Source organism: Myxocyprinus asiaticus, chromosome 36, assembly GCF_019703515.2.
Source record: "Myxocyprinus asiaticus isolate MX2 ecotype Aquarium Trade chromosome 36, UBuf_Myxa_2, whole genome shotgun sequence".
Lineage (NCBI taxonomy): Eukaryota > Metazoa > Chordata > Actinopteri > Cypriniformes > Catostomidae > Myxocyprinus > Myxocyprinus asiaticus.
Window position 1 is genome coordinate 13,642,153 of NC_059379.1, and position 14,264 is coordinate 13,656,416.

Genomic DNA, 14,264 nt, shown 5'->3' on the forward strand with positions numbered 1-14,264 from the left:
TGTTTAAACCTAAATACAATATTTTCACCTGACCTGTGCAACTTTTCAACCACAATGTCACACTGACCAGCAAAGGCAAATCTCATAGTCCACCTTTAATAGTGGCACTGTAATTTTACAACTGTGTTTCCATTTTGCACAGGACAAGTGTGCTGGCATTAAACTCTGATGATGCTTCAGCAACACATTTGCTTCTGGATTAAATTCACACATGATTATGTTTTTGTCCACAGTGATTGGTTTTACCAGAGAACAGATAGCAGCAATTGGTTCAAAGGTCACTCATGTGCTGTGAGCTGTTTTATTGGATCTGCGACTATGCCATCTTCCTCAGTTCTCCTGTGCCTTGCAGACCTGCTCAAGGGAATCTGTTTCAGGTCTTTTTTCTCCAGCTCTATCACTTAACTGACACGGCAGACTCCTTCAGTTTACCCAGGTACTAGACTGTTAAAAACATTTGCTTTGATCTTTAATCGTTGCAATACAATTGCGTTTTACAATGCATGTGCATTTTATTATGTCACTGACTGTTATAGTTAAACAGGTCAATGATGATTTTGCTGTTCTGACACGACATTTATTGGGTTTAAATAAAAAACTGCAATTGGAGATAAAATTATTTTAAAAATAACTTGAAAGGATGTTTTACATTTAGCTAAATTTTTTTTATCATGCATACAAAAATAAGTATTGTATTCTTAGAGCAAGTTGCATTCATAAGTCATCTGTTAAATAGCTTTTGCTAGTACACTGATAAGAGAAAGTTGGTGAACCCTTTATTACAATTATCTTTTGAAGGTAATTTTAGTTTGATGGAAATGTTCTAAATACTATAAATCCTAAAAAACAAAACAAAAAAACTTTGGTTATTGCATTTAAAAAAAGTCTTGAAAATACAGGTCTTTAAAATATGTCCTTTAAAATACAGGTTTATAAGTAGATTGGGTGACCATTTGAGATTTCTTAGTACCTGCGACAAAGACTAGCTGATGCTCTTGAAGCTGAAAATGGTTACAAAATCAGTGCTGAAGACTTTGGCCTCCATACACCCATTTACTCACTAATGTTTGTCTTTATCAATGCCTTTGCACTCCTCATCAATCTTTCCATATCTTCTAATCTGATCAGCATGAAAGCAGCACTGAAATCTAATTACAGTGACCTTGAACTGCCTGTAAATTCACTTACATATATACAGTTGTGCTCAAACGTTTGCATACCCTGGCAGAAATTGTGAAATTTTGGCATTGATTTTAAAAATAAGACTGATCATGTAAAAAACTATTTTATTTAAAGATAGTGATCATATGAAACCATTTATTATCACATAGTTGTTTGGCTCCTTTATAAATCATAATGGTAACAGAAATCACCCAAATGGCCCTGATCAAAAGTTTACATACCCTTGAATATTTGGCCTTGTTACAGACACACAAGGTGACACACACAGGTTTACGCAGGTCTTTTGACAGTTCTTTTCTGCTCCCCATGGCTCAGTATCTAGCCTGCTCAGTGCATCCACGTGCGAGCTAACAGACTCATTGACTATTTATACACAGACACTAATTGCAATTTAAAAAGCCACAGGTGTGGGAAATTAACCTTTAATTGCCATTTAAACCTGCATGATCAGTCATCTTTTCAAAATCAATGCCACAATTTCACAATTTCTGCCAGGGTATGCAAACTTTTGAGCACAACTGTATGGTCACGTAGAAAAAAAAAAAAAAAAGGAAATACAATTTTTTTTATAGATGAAACCAACTCTTTCATATTACTCCAGATATTTCCTTAACAATGTTTCTTTACTTGTTATTTTTCTCCAGCAGCCCCAACAGAGCCTGTACGTCATGGAGTTCTTGTTTGAGTTCCTTTTCACCCCACTGTCCACCTCAGGGCTGGTTTTTCTGTTTAGTCTTGCAGCAATAGCCCTGCTCCTTCTCAACACCAGGCCTAAACCACTGCAGCCACCCACATACCTGAACCATCAGAGTGTAGGCATAGTGGTGCGTGCTTTGTGTGTTAAAGTGTTAGCATTGTCTTTTAAAACACAGATGTGCCTGTTTAATCACTGGGAATGTGCACTGGGACCCAAAATAAATGCTAACAAATCAAAATATTAATCAGAATTGATGTAGGATACAAAGGTGGGATGATGGCATGTTTTTTGACAGCAGTCAGATGTAATTGCTAAGAAAATTACATAAATGCAACTGTATGTATTGAACAATATACATATAGTGAAATTATATTATGTGCCAGAAAGTGCAAGATGCTTAATGCTTTCAAGAGTGTTTTATTGTCCAAAATACAGTTTTAACGAGAATCACTGCTTATTGTTTTTTATGTTTGTTTTTTTAAATGGATGTTCTGGTAACGCTTCAGTAGTTCAGTTTCACTGGCAATTTTTTACAGGGTGGAGCTAGAAAATCAGCTCTCATGAAAGATGACAACTTGATATCTTCCTTGTATCAGGATGCCAAAACTCTATATGAGGTTTACCAAAGAGGACTGCGTGTCTCAGGTTAGGCGCCTGGTAAAATTTACAGCGTCACTAAATATTGACATTCTTTTGAAATGAAAGGAATTTATGACACGTCAATATATACAGAGCATCCGGAAAGTATTCACAGCGCTTCACTTTTTCCACATTTTGTTATGTTACAGCCTTATTCCAAAATGGATTAAATTCATTATTTTCCTCAAAAGTCTACAAACAATACCCTGTGAAAGAAGTTTGTTTGAAATCTTTGCAAATTTATTAAAAATAAAAAAAAATCACATGTACATAAGTATTCACAGCCTTTGCTCAATACTTTGTTGAAGCACCTTTGGCACCAATTACAGCCTCAAGTCTTTTTGAGTATGATGCTACAAGCTTGGCACACCTATTTTTGGGCAGTTTCTCCCATTCTTCTTTGCAGGACCTCTCAAGCTCCATCAGGTTGGATGGGGAGCGTCGGTGCACAGCCATTTTCAGATCTCTCCAGAGATGTTCAATCGGGTTCAAGTCTGGGCTCTGGCTGGGCCACTCAAGGACATTCACAGAGTTGTCCCGGAGCCACTCCTTTGTTATCTTGGCTGTGTGCTTAGGGTCGTTATCCTGTTGGAAGATGAACCTTCGCTCCAGTCTGAGGTCCAGAGCGCTCTGGAGCAGGTTTTCATCAAGGGTGTCTCTGTACATTGCTGCATTCATCTTTCCCTTGATCCTGACTTGTCTCCCAGTTCCTGCATGATGCTGCCACCACCATGCTTCACTGTAGGGATGGTATTGGCCAGGTGATGAGCGGTGCCTGGTTTCCTCCAGACATGACGCTTGCCATTCAGGCCAAAGATTTCAATCTTTGTTTCTCATGGTCTGAGAGTCCTTCAGGTGCCTTTTGGCAAACTCCAGGCGGGCTGTCATGTGCCTTTTACTGAAGAGTGGCTTCCGTCTGGCCACTCTACCATACAGGCCTGATTGGTGGAGTGCTGCAGAGATGGTTGTTCTTCTAGAAGGTTCTCCTCTCTCCACAGAGAAACGCTGGAGCTCTGTCAGAGTGACCATCGGGTTCTTGGTCACCTCCCTGACTAAGGCCCTTCTCCCCCGATCGCTCAGTTTGGCCAGGCGGCCAGCTCTAGGAAGAGTCCTGGTGGTTCCAAACTTCTTCCATTTACGGATGATGGAGGCCACTGTGCTCATTGGGACCTTCAATGCTGCAGAGATTTTTCTGTACCCTTCCCCAGATCTGTGCCTCGATACAATCCTGTATCGGAGGTCTACAGACAATTCCTTGGACTTCATGGCTTGGTTTGTGCTCTGACATGCACTGTTAACTGTGGGACCTTATATAGACAGGTGTGTGCCTTTCCAAATCATGTCCAATCAACTGAATTTACCACAGGTGGACTCCAATCAAGTTGTAGAAACATCTCAAGGATGATCAGTGGAAACAGGATGCACTGAGCTCAATTTTGAGTGTCATGGCAAAGGCTGTGAATACTTATGTACATGTGATCGTTTTTTATTTTTAATAAATTTGCAAAGATTTCAAACAAACTTCTTTCACATTGTCATTATGGGGTATTGTTTGTAGAATTTTGAGGAAAATAATGAATTTAATCCATTTTGGAATAAGGCTGTAACATAACAAAATGTGGAAAAAGTGAAGCGCTGTGAATACTCTCCGGATGCACTGTACAAAGTGCTAGCTATACAAACATTTTTTTTACATCCTGGTGCACTCTGTGGTGCACTTGATCTGATATCCACTTATGGCACGATTGGTCTGTAAGAAATGTAATCTCTACCATGCAGGAAATGGGCCGTGTTTGGGGTACAGAAAGAAAGGGCAACCTTTTCAGTGGCTTAAATACAAACAGGTATTTATACCAATCAGAAACAGAATCTTCAGATAAAATTCAAAGAGGCAGCACAGCTGAAGTCTTTGTTTCAATCCTTGCCTCTGGTTGTCTCAGGTTTCAGACAGAGCTGAATTCCTGGGGTCCGCGCTTCTCCATCGTGGTCTAAAGCCATCACAAGAATCATTTATTGGCATCTTCGCCCAGAACCGACCAGAGGTGACACAATAAGTCTTTTCTTACTGTCAGTAAAAATGTACAATATATCTCCAATCAACACAGAAAAGGGGGTTGATATTGTACTAAGGACCCTAATCACATGAAGAAAAGAGAGCCAATTACACTATTTAAAGAGATTTGTCTTAGTGAATTAGTGTACATTCTGAGTTATTTAGAGCATGGCACTAGCAACACCAGTATCATGGATTAGATTCCCAGGGAACACACAAACTGATTAAATATATAATACACTGTAATACGATTTGGATAATATCAATCACCAAATGCATAAATGAAAAATGTACATATACCCACCTCTCTTCCGTACATTCAGTGGATTATCTCTGAGCTGGCCTGCTATACCTATTCCATGGTGGCGGTACCTCTTTATGACACCTTGGGACCTGAGGCTCTTGTCTTCATCATTAATAGAGGTAATTAAGCCTGCTCATTTGGATGCTTCATTAGAGGTGTTGGTCAGAGCAGCTTTAGGAACAACACCTGCTGAATTCCACTGACTGATAATCCACTTTTCAGAGAAAGATGACTTTATTGTGATAGTGACCCTGATGACCTTGCTACCTCTGCCTCCAGAGTTCAAAATAATTATAATTTTCTTGCCTTTGTACAATTGTAAAGTTTCCTTTTCTATTACTAACGAGTAGCATAACATTTATAAAGGTGCTGCTGTGTGATTTTTAATGTTAAAAATATTTTCCTATCTCAGTTTAACGTGGATAGATAACTATAAGAAAGTCATTCATAGGTTGAAATACAGAATAGTGTAAATGATGTGGCTCTGTGCTGCTTTCACAATGTTGCTCTTTTTGTTTGAGCAATCCAACATGTCTGCACCAGTGGTGTGAGTTTGTGGTAGGACCTATTTACAGACCAATGGCAGGCAGGAAGTGTTTGGGGAAACCTGTTTGATGTTTTTTAACACTTTACAATAAAGCTCCATTTGTTAACATTAGTTAACAACATTAGTTAACATGAATTAACAATGAAAAATACTTTTACAGCATCTGTTTATCTTAGTTAATGTTAATTATTTTTTAAAACCAAAAGTTGTATTTGTTAACATTAGTTAATGCACTATGAACTAACATGAACTTACAATCAGCAATTGTATTTTCATTAACCAACATTAGCAAAGATTAATAAATGCTGTAAAAAATATTGTTCATTGTTTGTTCATGATACCTAATGTATTAACTAATGATAGATTCCTTGTTGTAAAGTGGAAAAATCTGGGTTTCATTGAGGTACTAGAGACACATCTTCAGTGGAAGTGTATGAGGTCAATCCATAAACGATAAAATACTTGTGTTACGTTAATAATATGTGTGTTAAAATTGTTTTAGTGTGATAAAATCGCTTACTGACCGATTTGATTCATATTACTAAAGTTATATCAAATTTGACAAAAACAACCTAAAAACGACCGTAAAAAGGACGATTTAAACAACTTTACATCTAAATAATACACAAGTCTTTTAAAAATACACAGATAAATACACAAAACTAAAAGAACTAATATAAATGCTTTTGTGAAATTATCAGCTTCACATTTCTGCCTTTCAACCCTCTAAAAATGTTCCCCATTTACTTCCATTGTAAGTGCCTCTTTTTATAGAAAAGGAAGGACATGTCAAAATTATTATTAATTTTGTTGTTGTTGTGGTAATCAACATTATACAACAAATGCTGTTGATTGAGCTTAACTTGTTTTAAACCCGGAATATTCCTTCAAGCTTATTCAATATTGAATTCTACTGTGATTTTAGACTTTATCTGATGCAAGTACCAGTACATTAAATTTGTACATTTCTGCAGCAAAGATATCCATAGTACTGTGTGATAAGCAGGATAAGGCAGAAACGCTGCTGGCTAACTGTGAGAAAAAACTCACACCTGTTTTGAAAACTATCATCCTCATGGACCCCTTTGATGCTGCACTGAGTGAGAGAGGATCTAAGTGTGGAGTGGACGTTCTGAACCTAAAGGATGTAGAGGTACACTAATAGTTCTCTCTGATACTAAAGTAAAACTATATAATAAAACAACTATACAAATATTAAAGGCTCAGATATCTTGTACCTTTTAAACAGAATATATTTCCCCAATTTTTTTTTTTTTTTTTTTTTTTCAGGCCTTTGGGAAAGACAACCTTCACAAACCAGTTGTAAGTAATGGGTTTTAAGGAATTGTTCACACACACACACACACACACACACACACACACACACACACAAAGAAGTAAAAAAAATAAAATAAAAAATAAATTCATTATTTACTCACTTTGATGTCATTTCAAAGCTGTATGCTGCCCATCAAACTTACAAATGCTGTATTCCAAGACTTCTGTGCTCCCCTACCAAGAAGTTCATTTATTTGTGAAACTTAATTATGAATTATTTTATTATGATTAATTTAGTAAATATTATTTAAATTATATATGTTATTTTTCTAGCCTCCAAAGCCAGAGGACTTAAGCATTATTTGCTTCACTAGTGGAACCACTGGTAAGTGTGATGCAGTGTCTTGTATTCTATTCTATGATCGTAAGAAACACTGTAGACCACATTTATAGCTCTGAAGCCAGAGTTTAGAGAGAAGTACAGTGTGTACTATGTGTTTGAGCTCTAATACTAGTATTCTGTGCTTCAGGGGATCCAAAGGGAGCCATGCTGACCCATGAAAATGTAGTTGCAGATGCAGCCGGTGTGCTTCAGAGCTTTGAGGTGCTGTATTGTATGTCAGTGTGATGGCTACATGATATTTGCAGAGACTATGTAGTGAATGTAGGTTTTAATGTTGGATGTCAAACCTAAATTTCTACAGAATGTCTATGTACCCTTTCCAACTGATGTGTCCATCTCCTTTTTGCCCCTGGCACACATGTTTGAGAGAGTTGTACAGGTAAAGCACTTTCTCATATCTGGCACTCTGCTAAAGTGCTTTTTTTTATGGCATATGAATGCTTTATAAAGAATATAAATGGATTTCTTGTACAGTCACAGAAGAACACTGAAGTGCTTGTTTTTATGTATGTATACCAGACAGTGATGTACGGTGCTGGGGGCAGAGTTGGATTTTTTCAAGGTGATATCAGACTTCTACCAGATGACATGAAAGCCCTGCAGCCCACTATATTCCCAGTGGTTCCACGTCTTCTGAATCGTATTTATGACAAGGTACTGTATAAAAGTACATACAGAGTCAACATTCTCATGGTAAATATACTGTATATTTTGAATCTAAATCTTATATTTAGATTATATTTTTAATCCAAATTTAAATCAGTGGTGGTGCAAACGTTGCCACTATGGTGCTGGGGTGGTTGACAGGGCGTTGCTATACGGTTGCTAAGTATGAGCAAGCGTACGCCTAATATTGATGCTTGCCCGGTAGCATTGACCACTACTGAGACATGAATTTCTGTTGTTCTGATTTTTTTTCATTGTTATACAGTATGTACTATTGTCTGTATTATTTGTTACTTATATGAATGCTCCTATACAAGCCTTTCATTTTCCCCAAAATTATCTGTTCAGGTCCAGAGTGGAGCCCAGACTCCGTTAAAGAAATGGCTGCTGAACTTTGCCATTGAGAGGAAACATGCAGAGGTGAAGCAGGGCATCATCAGGAACGACAGCATATGGGATAAACTCATTTTCCACAAAGTGCAGGTATTCCCAAGAGATCAGAAGGGAGGAGCTTTGAATTTATATGGGGTTTTTTTTTTTAGTTCAAGCAAGCAAGATGGTTTTGAAAATAAAGTTTGATTGTGTATTCCTGTGGGGTATGGTTCAAGAAGGATTTTAATTGTTTTTTACAGGAATCTTTAGGGGGTCGTGTGAGGGTGATGGTAACAGGTGCAGCTCCCATCTCTCCTTCTGTGCTCAGCTTTCTGAGGGCATGCCTCGGGTGCCAGGTAAAAAAACAAAATGTACTTCTGGTCCCACTTCTACACCTAATTGAAATAAGAGTCCAAAAATATATAAACTTTGTCTTGAGAGAGCCATGTTCAGATTTTGGAAACTATGTTAAAAGTCAGCAGTATTAAATTTTGGACTTCTAGAGGTCTTTCAGAGTTTTCTGAAAGGGGTCATATCATGAAGACATTTTCCTTGACCTTTCAAGACCATTCATTAAACTATGCAAACATATCACCCACAAATGGCTGCAAAAATGATGATTTTAATTTCCATGTCAATAATGAATTTATTTTTAATTGGGTCCCCTATCTTTTCAGTCGGATCTTAACAGCAGGGTGCGAATTACACGTCATCATAAATACATAAGAATCATTATAAATTATAATACATAGTCCTAAATTTATTATATATATATATATATATATATATATATATATATATATATATATATATATATATATACTGTACATATATATATATATATATATACTGTACATATACATACATAAGAAAAATGAATACCAGGGGGGGAAAAAATGTGGGCAAATTTTATGCAATTTTGTATATAAAAAATACAGAAAGATTAAAGAAAAGCCCCCTAAAGCCCCCTGTCATCTTGTTCTCCCCCTTTATGATAGCAATTAAATCACAGAAAACAAACAAAACAAAAACAAAAAACAACAACATTAAAACTACTAATTTTTCAACTGTTTTGCACTTAAAAGATAGAGCAGTACATTTCAGCACAGATTGTTAACCTGTCCAGTGTAATGTAGTTTTTGTAAAGAGGGTATTGTTGAAGGATGGGTCAGTTAAAATCTATGTCGGACATGACAGCAAACCTGTAACTTGCGAGTAAGTGTAGAAATGTGCTGTTTACATGAGAAGAGGAAGTTTACATAGAAGCACACCAGCAAAAAAATAGCCCATTTAATTCAATGGGTCAGAGAGAGAGAGAGAGAGAGAGGGTGCAAATGGTCATAAAAAAATTAATTATGACTGTTTTGAACACTAAAATACTTATTATTAATTGTAAGTGGACCTCAGGGGAAATAGTTTAAAAATTAATGTTTTGATCCCTTTAAAAATACTATGATACAAAGTCCTAAAAACAGTGTGTGTATATGTGTATTGATCTGGTGTCACAGTGACCCAGAGCTGACTTTTTTTGTCCCTGGCCTGCTTTCCAGATATTCGAGGCATATGGCCAGACAGAGTGCACTGCTGCCTGCACTTTCTCCATGCCTGGCGACTGGACAGCTGGTGGGTTCCTCTGACTGACAATAATGTTTTTGTCATATACAGTAACACTCTGAATTTTATTCAGTTTATCTACTCTTAATTTCAGGGCACGTTGGCATTCCTGTTTCATGTAATACTGTCAAACTTGTTGATGTTGAGGAAATGAATTACTTCTCCTCCAACGGTGAAGGGGAGGTAATGAAATATAATTTTACAAATCTTATAACAATATGTCATTACAACCGCTCATAGACTAGCTTTGGTGGTTTTTTCAGGTTTGCGTAAAAGGAAAGAATGTGTTCCTCGGATACCTCAATGACCCGGAAAAGACAGCTGAGGCTTTGGACAAAGACGGATGGCTGCACACTGGGGATATCGGCAAATGGCTGCCTGTGAGATCCTTCAATGCAATGTTGCAACATTTAAATGTGTATTTATCGTCATATTAGACAATTTCTTGTCAATGCAACTTGAATGGAAAGAAATGTATATAAGTGATATAAGCAGGTAGCCAAGTATACAAATTGAGGACAAGAATAAAACCCAAAAGTTCCAAAATACCAACTGACAGTTGTTATACAAAACCTAAGTGTTCTTTAAAAATGGAAACTTCAAATAGACAGATAACCACATTGATCACTGGCTTATAATCACTAATCCCTTTAGTGCAAGTACTCTGTTTGAATACTCTGGCTACTTTAAAGCCAAAGTATATTTCGGGTGTGTGCGTTTAGGATCGCTCCCGCACAGTATGTGAGACGCAAATTGCATCATCAGCACAGCCGCACGGCTTGACCACACGCAGCCTAGATGTTCTTGACTCACGCACACGGTCCTTGACCGTTTGCGTAGTCTGCGCATGTGCTAGCAATTGACAGTACTAGAAGAGGCTGCATTCGAAAACGTAGGCAGCTGACTTGCTGCCTAATCAGCAACTGACAAATGTTTTGAATGAATGGAACTCTTAAGGAAACTGGTCTCCAAACAGTTTGAAAAGCACTTTATTTTCATCCTACTTCCGTATACAGCCTCCGGAGGCAGCATTTTCCTGGTTTTGGACGCAGCCAGTGTGTGCGTGTGTGTGTGTGTGTGTGTGTGTGTGTGTGTGTCACAAAGCAGTTGTAGTGCGCATGCGTCAAACACGTACCTATTTGTTCACGGTAAGAAAAGTATACGTAGGCCCTGTCCCCATACCCACAATTGCGGTCTTGGCCACTTGAGTGCGCATGCATGTGAAGTGCATGTCTAAAACATGCCAAAGCTCAGTGCACTTAACTCACACTAGCGCGAATACTGCTTTGCAGCTGTCTCTCGGGCTAAGTGTATCCCAGAGTTCATCACGTTCAGGAGCCCACACCCTGCCTACCCAAGTGATTGGTGTATTTTCACCATGATGACGTCAATGGAAGCTTTTTAACATAAGTTATTTATTATAATCAGATAGTGGAATGTAAGTGAAGCATATATTTATTTTAGTATAAATGAATATATTCAACATTATGTAACTTGTTTGGGATAACTTAATATCAGCAAAATTATATTACAGTTATATATTACACAATTTTACAGTATTTATGGTTATCTTACATAAATGACAAGCCAAAGCATATAATTTAAATGGTTTGTATTAGTAGCTATTAATGGATCACACAGGTTTATAGAATAAAGTTTTATTTTTTTTTATTAAGTTTTATGCAGTGTATTGAGAAACAAATTAAAAAGAAACTGCATATATTTTATATTTTACAGCAGTTATGGACGACACAACTTTACAGTTAAACATTTTTTAATGTGCAAAATATTGAAAATCAAAATGAGAAAAAATAATTAACTTTTACAGCCATATCACCCCGCCTGGTTGCCCACTAAAGCTAAGGCAGGGTTGAACCTGGTCAGTACCAGGATGGGAGACCTCAGGGGCAGTGGTAGCTCAGCAGTTAAGGCTCTGGGTTACTGATCAGAAGGTAGGGGGTTCAAGCCCCAGCACTGCCAAGATGCCACTGTTGGGCCCTTGAGCAAGGCCCTTGACCCTATCTGCTCAAGGGGCACCATATCATGGCTGACCCTGCACTCTGACCCCAGCCTAACTGGGATATGTGAAAAAGAAGAATTTCACTGTATATGTGCAAGTGTGTGATAAATAAAGAAAATTATTATTATAAATTATTTTAATTATCCTGGGGAAATCTAAGGTTGCTGCTGGAAAAGGTGTTAGGGAGGCCAGCAGGGGGTGCTCACCCTGCGGTCTGTGTGGGTCCTAATGCCCCAGTATAGGGATGGGGACACTATACTCTAAAAAGGCACCATCCTTCAGATGAGACTTTAAACCAAGGTCCTGACTCTCTGTGGTCATTAAAAATCCAAGGGCACTTCTCGTAAAGGGTAGGGGCGTACACTGGTGTCCTGGCCAAATTCCCCCCATTGACCCCTATCTATCATGGCCTCCTAATAATCCCCATCCCTGAATTGTCTGCATCACTCTACCCTCTCCACCAATAGCTGGTGTGTGGTGAGCGTACTGGCGCACTATGGCTGCCGTTGCATCATCCAGGTGGATGTTGCACACTGGTGGTGGGTGAGGAGATTCCCCCATACTTAAAGACAAGCGGGTAAGTAGGCAAGACCAAAACCACAAGTGGGGGTAATGGGACAGGTCCTCAGAAAGACAACGCAGTCAGCCGGGTATACCTAGGCCTATATTCCTTTTCAAAACAATTGCCCTGCTTCATTTGCCAGTTACTTCATTCTAAAAGATATGATGTACTGTAATAGGGATAATGGACTTTGAAGTGAAAGATTATTAACCTTCCTGAGTTGCTTACTTGGAAATAATACATGGCATTAAACTCAAATGAGCAACTTCATGACCCTGCTTCTTCCAAATATACAGTACATAAATATATAATACATTAAAACTGTGTACAGAGTTATAACTTTATTGTTAAAGTCATGTTTTGTGTTCAATTTACCAGAGTGGAGTCTTAAAGATTATCGACAGAAAGAAGAATATCTTCAAACTGTCCCAAGGCGAGTACATTGCACCGGAAAAGATTGAAAATGTTTACATTCGGAGTGCTCCAGTTGCCCAGGTGTTTGTGCATGGTGACAGTTTACAGGTAAATTATATTCTCAATTTGCCCTTATAATAGTACCTCAAATCCACTGTTACTTCAAACAATTTGCAACTGCCATTCTTATTGCATTGTGTTTTGCTATCTTAAAGGTGTCATGACATGAGAAATCAAACTTCCCTTAATCTTTTGACATATAAGAGGTCATTGCACTATAAAACCAAGCTGTAAGTTTCAGAACTCAAAACTTCCTCCACACTACGAAAAGAGCATTTGTTTAAACCAAGCTGCCAAAACGACTCATCCTCTACTTCCTCCACTTTGTGATGTCACAATGCGGTAGACATTTGCATTTGACTGCCTCCAAAACAACACATTACTTTACCTTTTCACTTCCGTAGCCCCGCCCAATAGTGGTGAGCAGTGAGATGGTAAGGAGAGAGCAGGTCAGTCAAGAGCAGAGAGCCAGTCATAGCAGTGGGCGTTTACTGTCAAGCCTTAAAGGAGAAGCAGCACCAAAACAGAGCGTTTCTGACAAAGGGTCCGAATGAGGGTGGAAAATGATCTTGTTTTACAAATATTTGTGCAAAAAACTATTAATAAGTGAACCTCAAGCAATGTATTAAAATAATAAAAAAGGGAATGTCATTACCACTTTAAGTTGCATTGTTTTCTGTTGATGAAAAAAGTTTAATCTTAAATCTTTAAGTTTATAATTACATAATATATCCAATTTAATGTGTTTAGTCCTGCTTGGTGGCCATAGTGGTGCCAGACCCTGAGGTGCTACCTGGTTTTGCAGAAAAGCTGGGAGTGAAAGGTTCATTTGTGGAGCTATGTAAAAATCAGGTGTGCAGTTACATGATTATAAAATATGTACATGCAAGATGTAAGTACAAAGTATTCAGCATAAGGAATAAGTGTTTGCTTCCATCCCAAGACATAAGTTTACTTAATCTGATTTATACTTTTGCAGGAAATTAAGAAAGCCATCCTCACTGACCTAATCAAGCTAGGACGTGAAGCAGGGCTGAAGTCCTTTGAACAAGTGAGCAATTTTATGATACATAAGGCAATTTTTTTTGAGCTACGGTCATCTATAGGCTATTTGTAGTGTAATAAAAATACAGTGTGTGTACCTGAATATCGCATTATATAATCCTGAAAAAGACATGCACATTGCAAAGGCCTCTAGATTTTATGCATCGTTTAACAAAAATAACTTTGTGTTTTTGTTTCCTAAAGGTAAAAGATTTGTACCTGCATTCTGATATGTTCACCATAGAAAACGGTCTCCTCACTCCAACACTGAAAGCCAAAAGGGCTGATCTCACCAAATTCTTCAAAGTTCAGATCGACAGACTTTACGCAAACATGTAGAGCAATAAGAGGAGAACTATATACATCTTCAGTTTCTGTGAGCAGCTGACTCTTGATTAAGGGCCAGTTT

At 37.9% G+C, this 14,264-nt stretch overlaps 1 protein-coding gene across 1 annotated transcript; it reads left to right on the forward strand.

Annotated features, from left to right (window-relative positions):
- The first annotated feature begins 1,764 nt into the window (after positions 1-1,764).
- LOC127426913 (long-chain-fatty-acid--CoA ligase 5-like) lies at positions 1,765-14,221 on the forward strand. Its single transcript, XM_051674048.1, has 20 exons — positions 1,765-2,006; positions 2,416-2,524; positions 4,298-4,362; positions 4,459-4,560; positions 4,895-4,994; positions 6,397-6,575; positions 6,713-6,745; positions 7,034-7,085; positions 7,231-7,304; positions 7,405-7,482; positions 7,623-7,757; positions 8,118-8,252; positions 8,402-8,497; positions 9,692-9,764; positions 9,850-9,938; positions 10,019-10,135; positions 12,716-12,859; positions 13,562-13,663; positions 13,791-13,862; positions 14,060-14,221. The coding sequence occupies exons 1-20, from the start codon at positions 1,851-1,853 to the stop codon at positions 14,192-14,194; spliced, it is 2,046 nt and encodes a 681-aa protein (XP_051530008.1). The 5' UTR covers positions 1,765-1,850; the 3' UTR covers positions 14,195-14,221.
- The last annotated feature ends 43 nt before the right edge of the window (positions 14,222-14,264 follow it).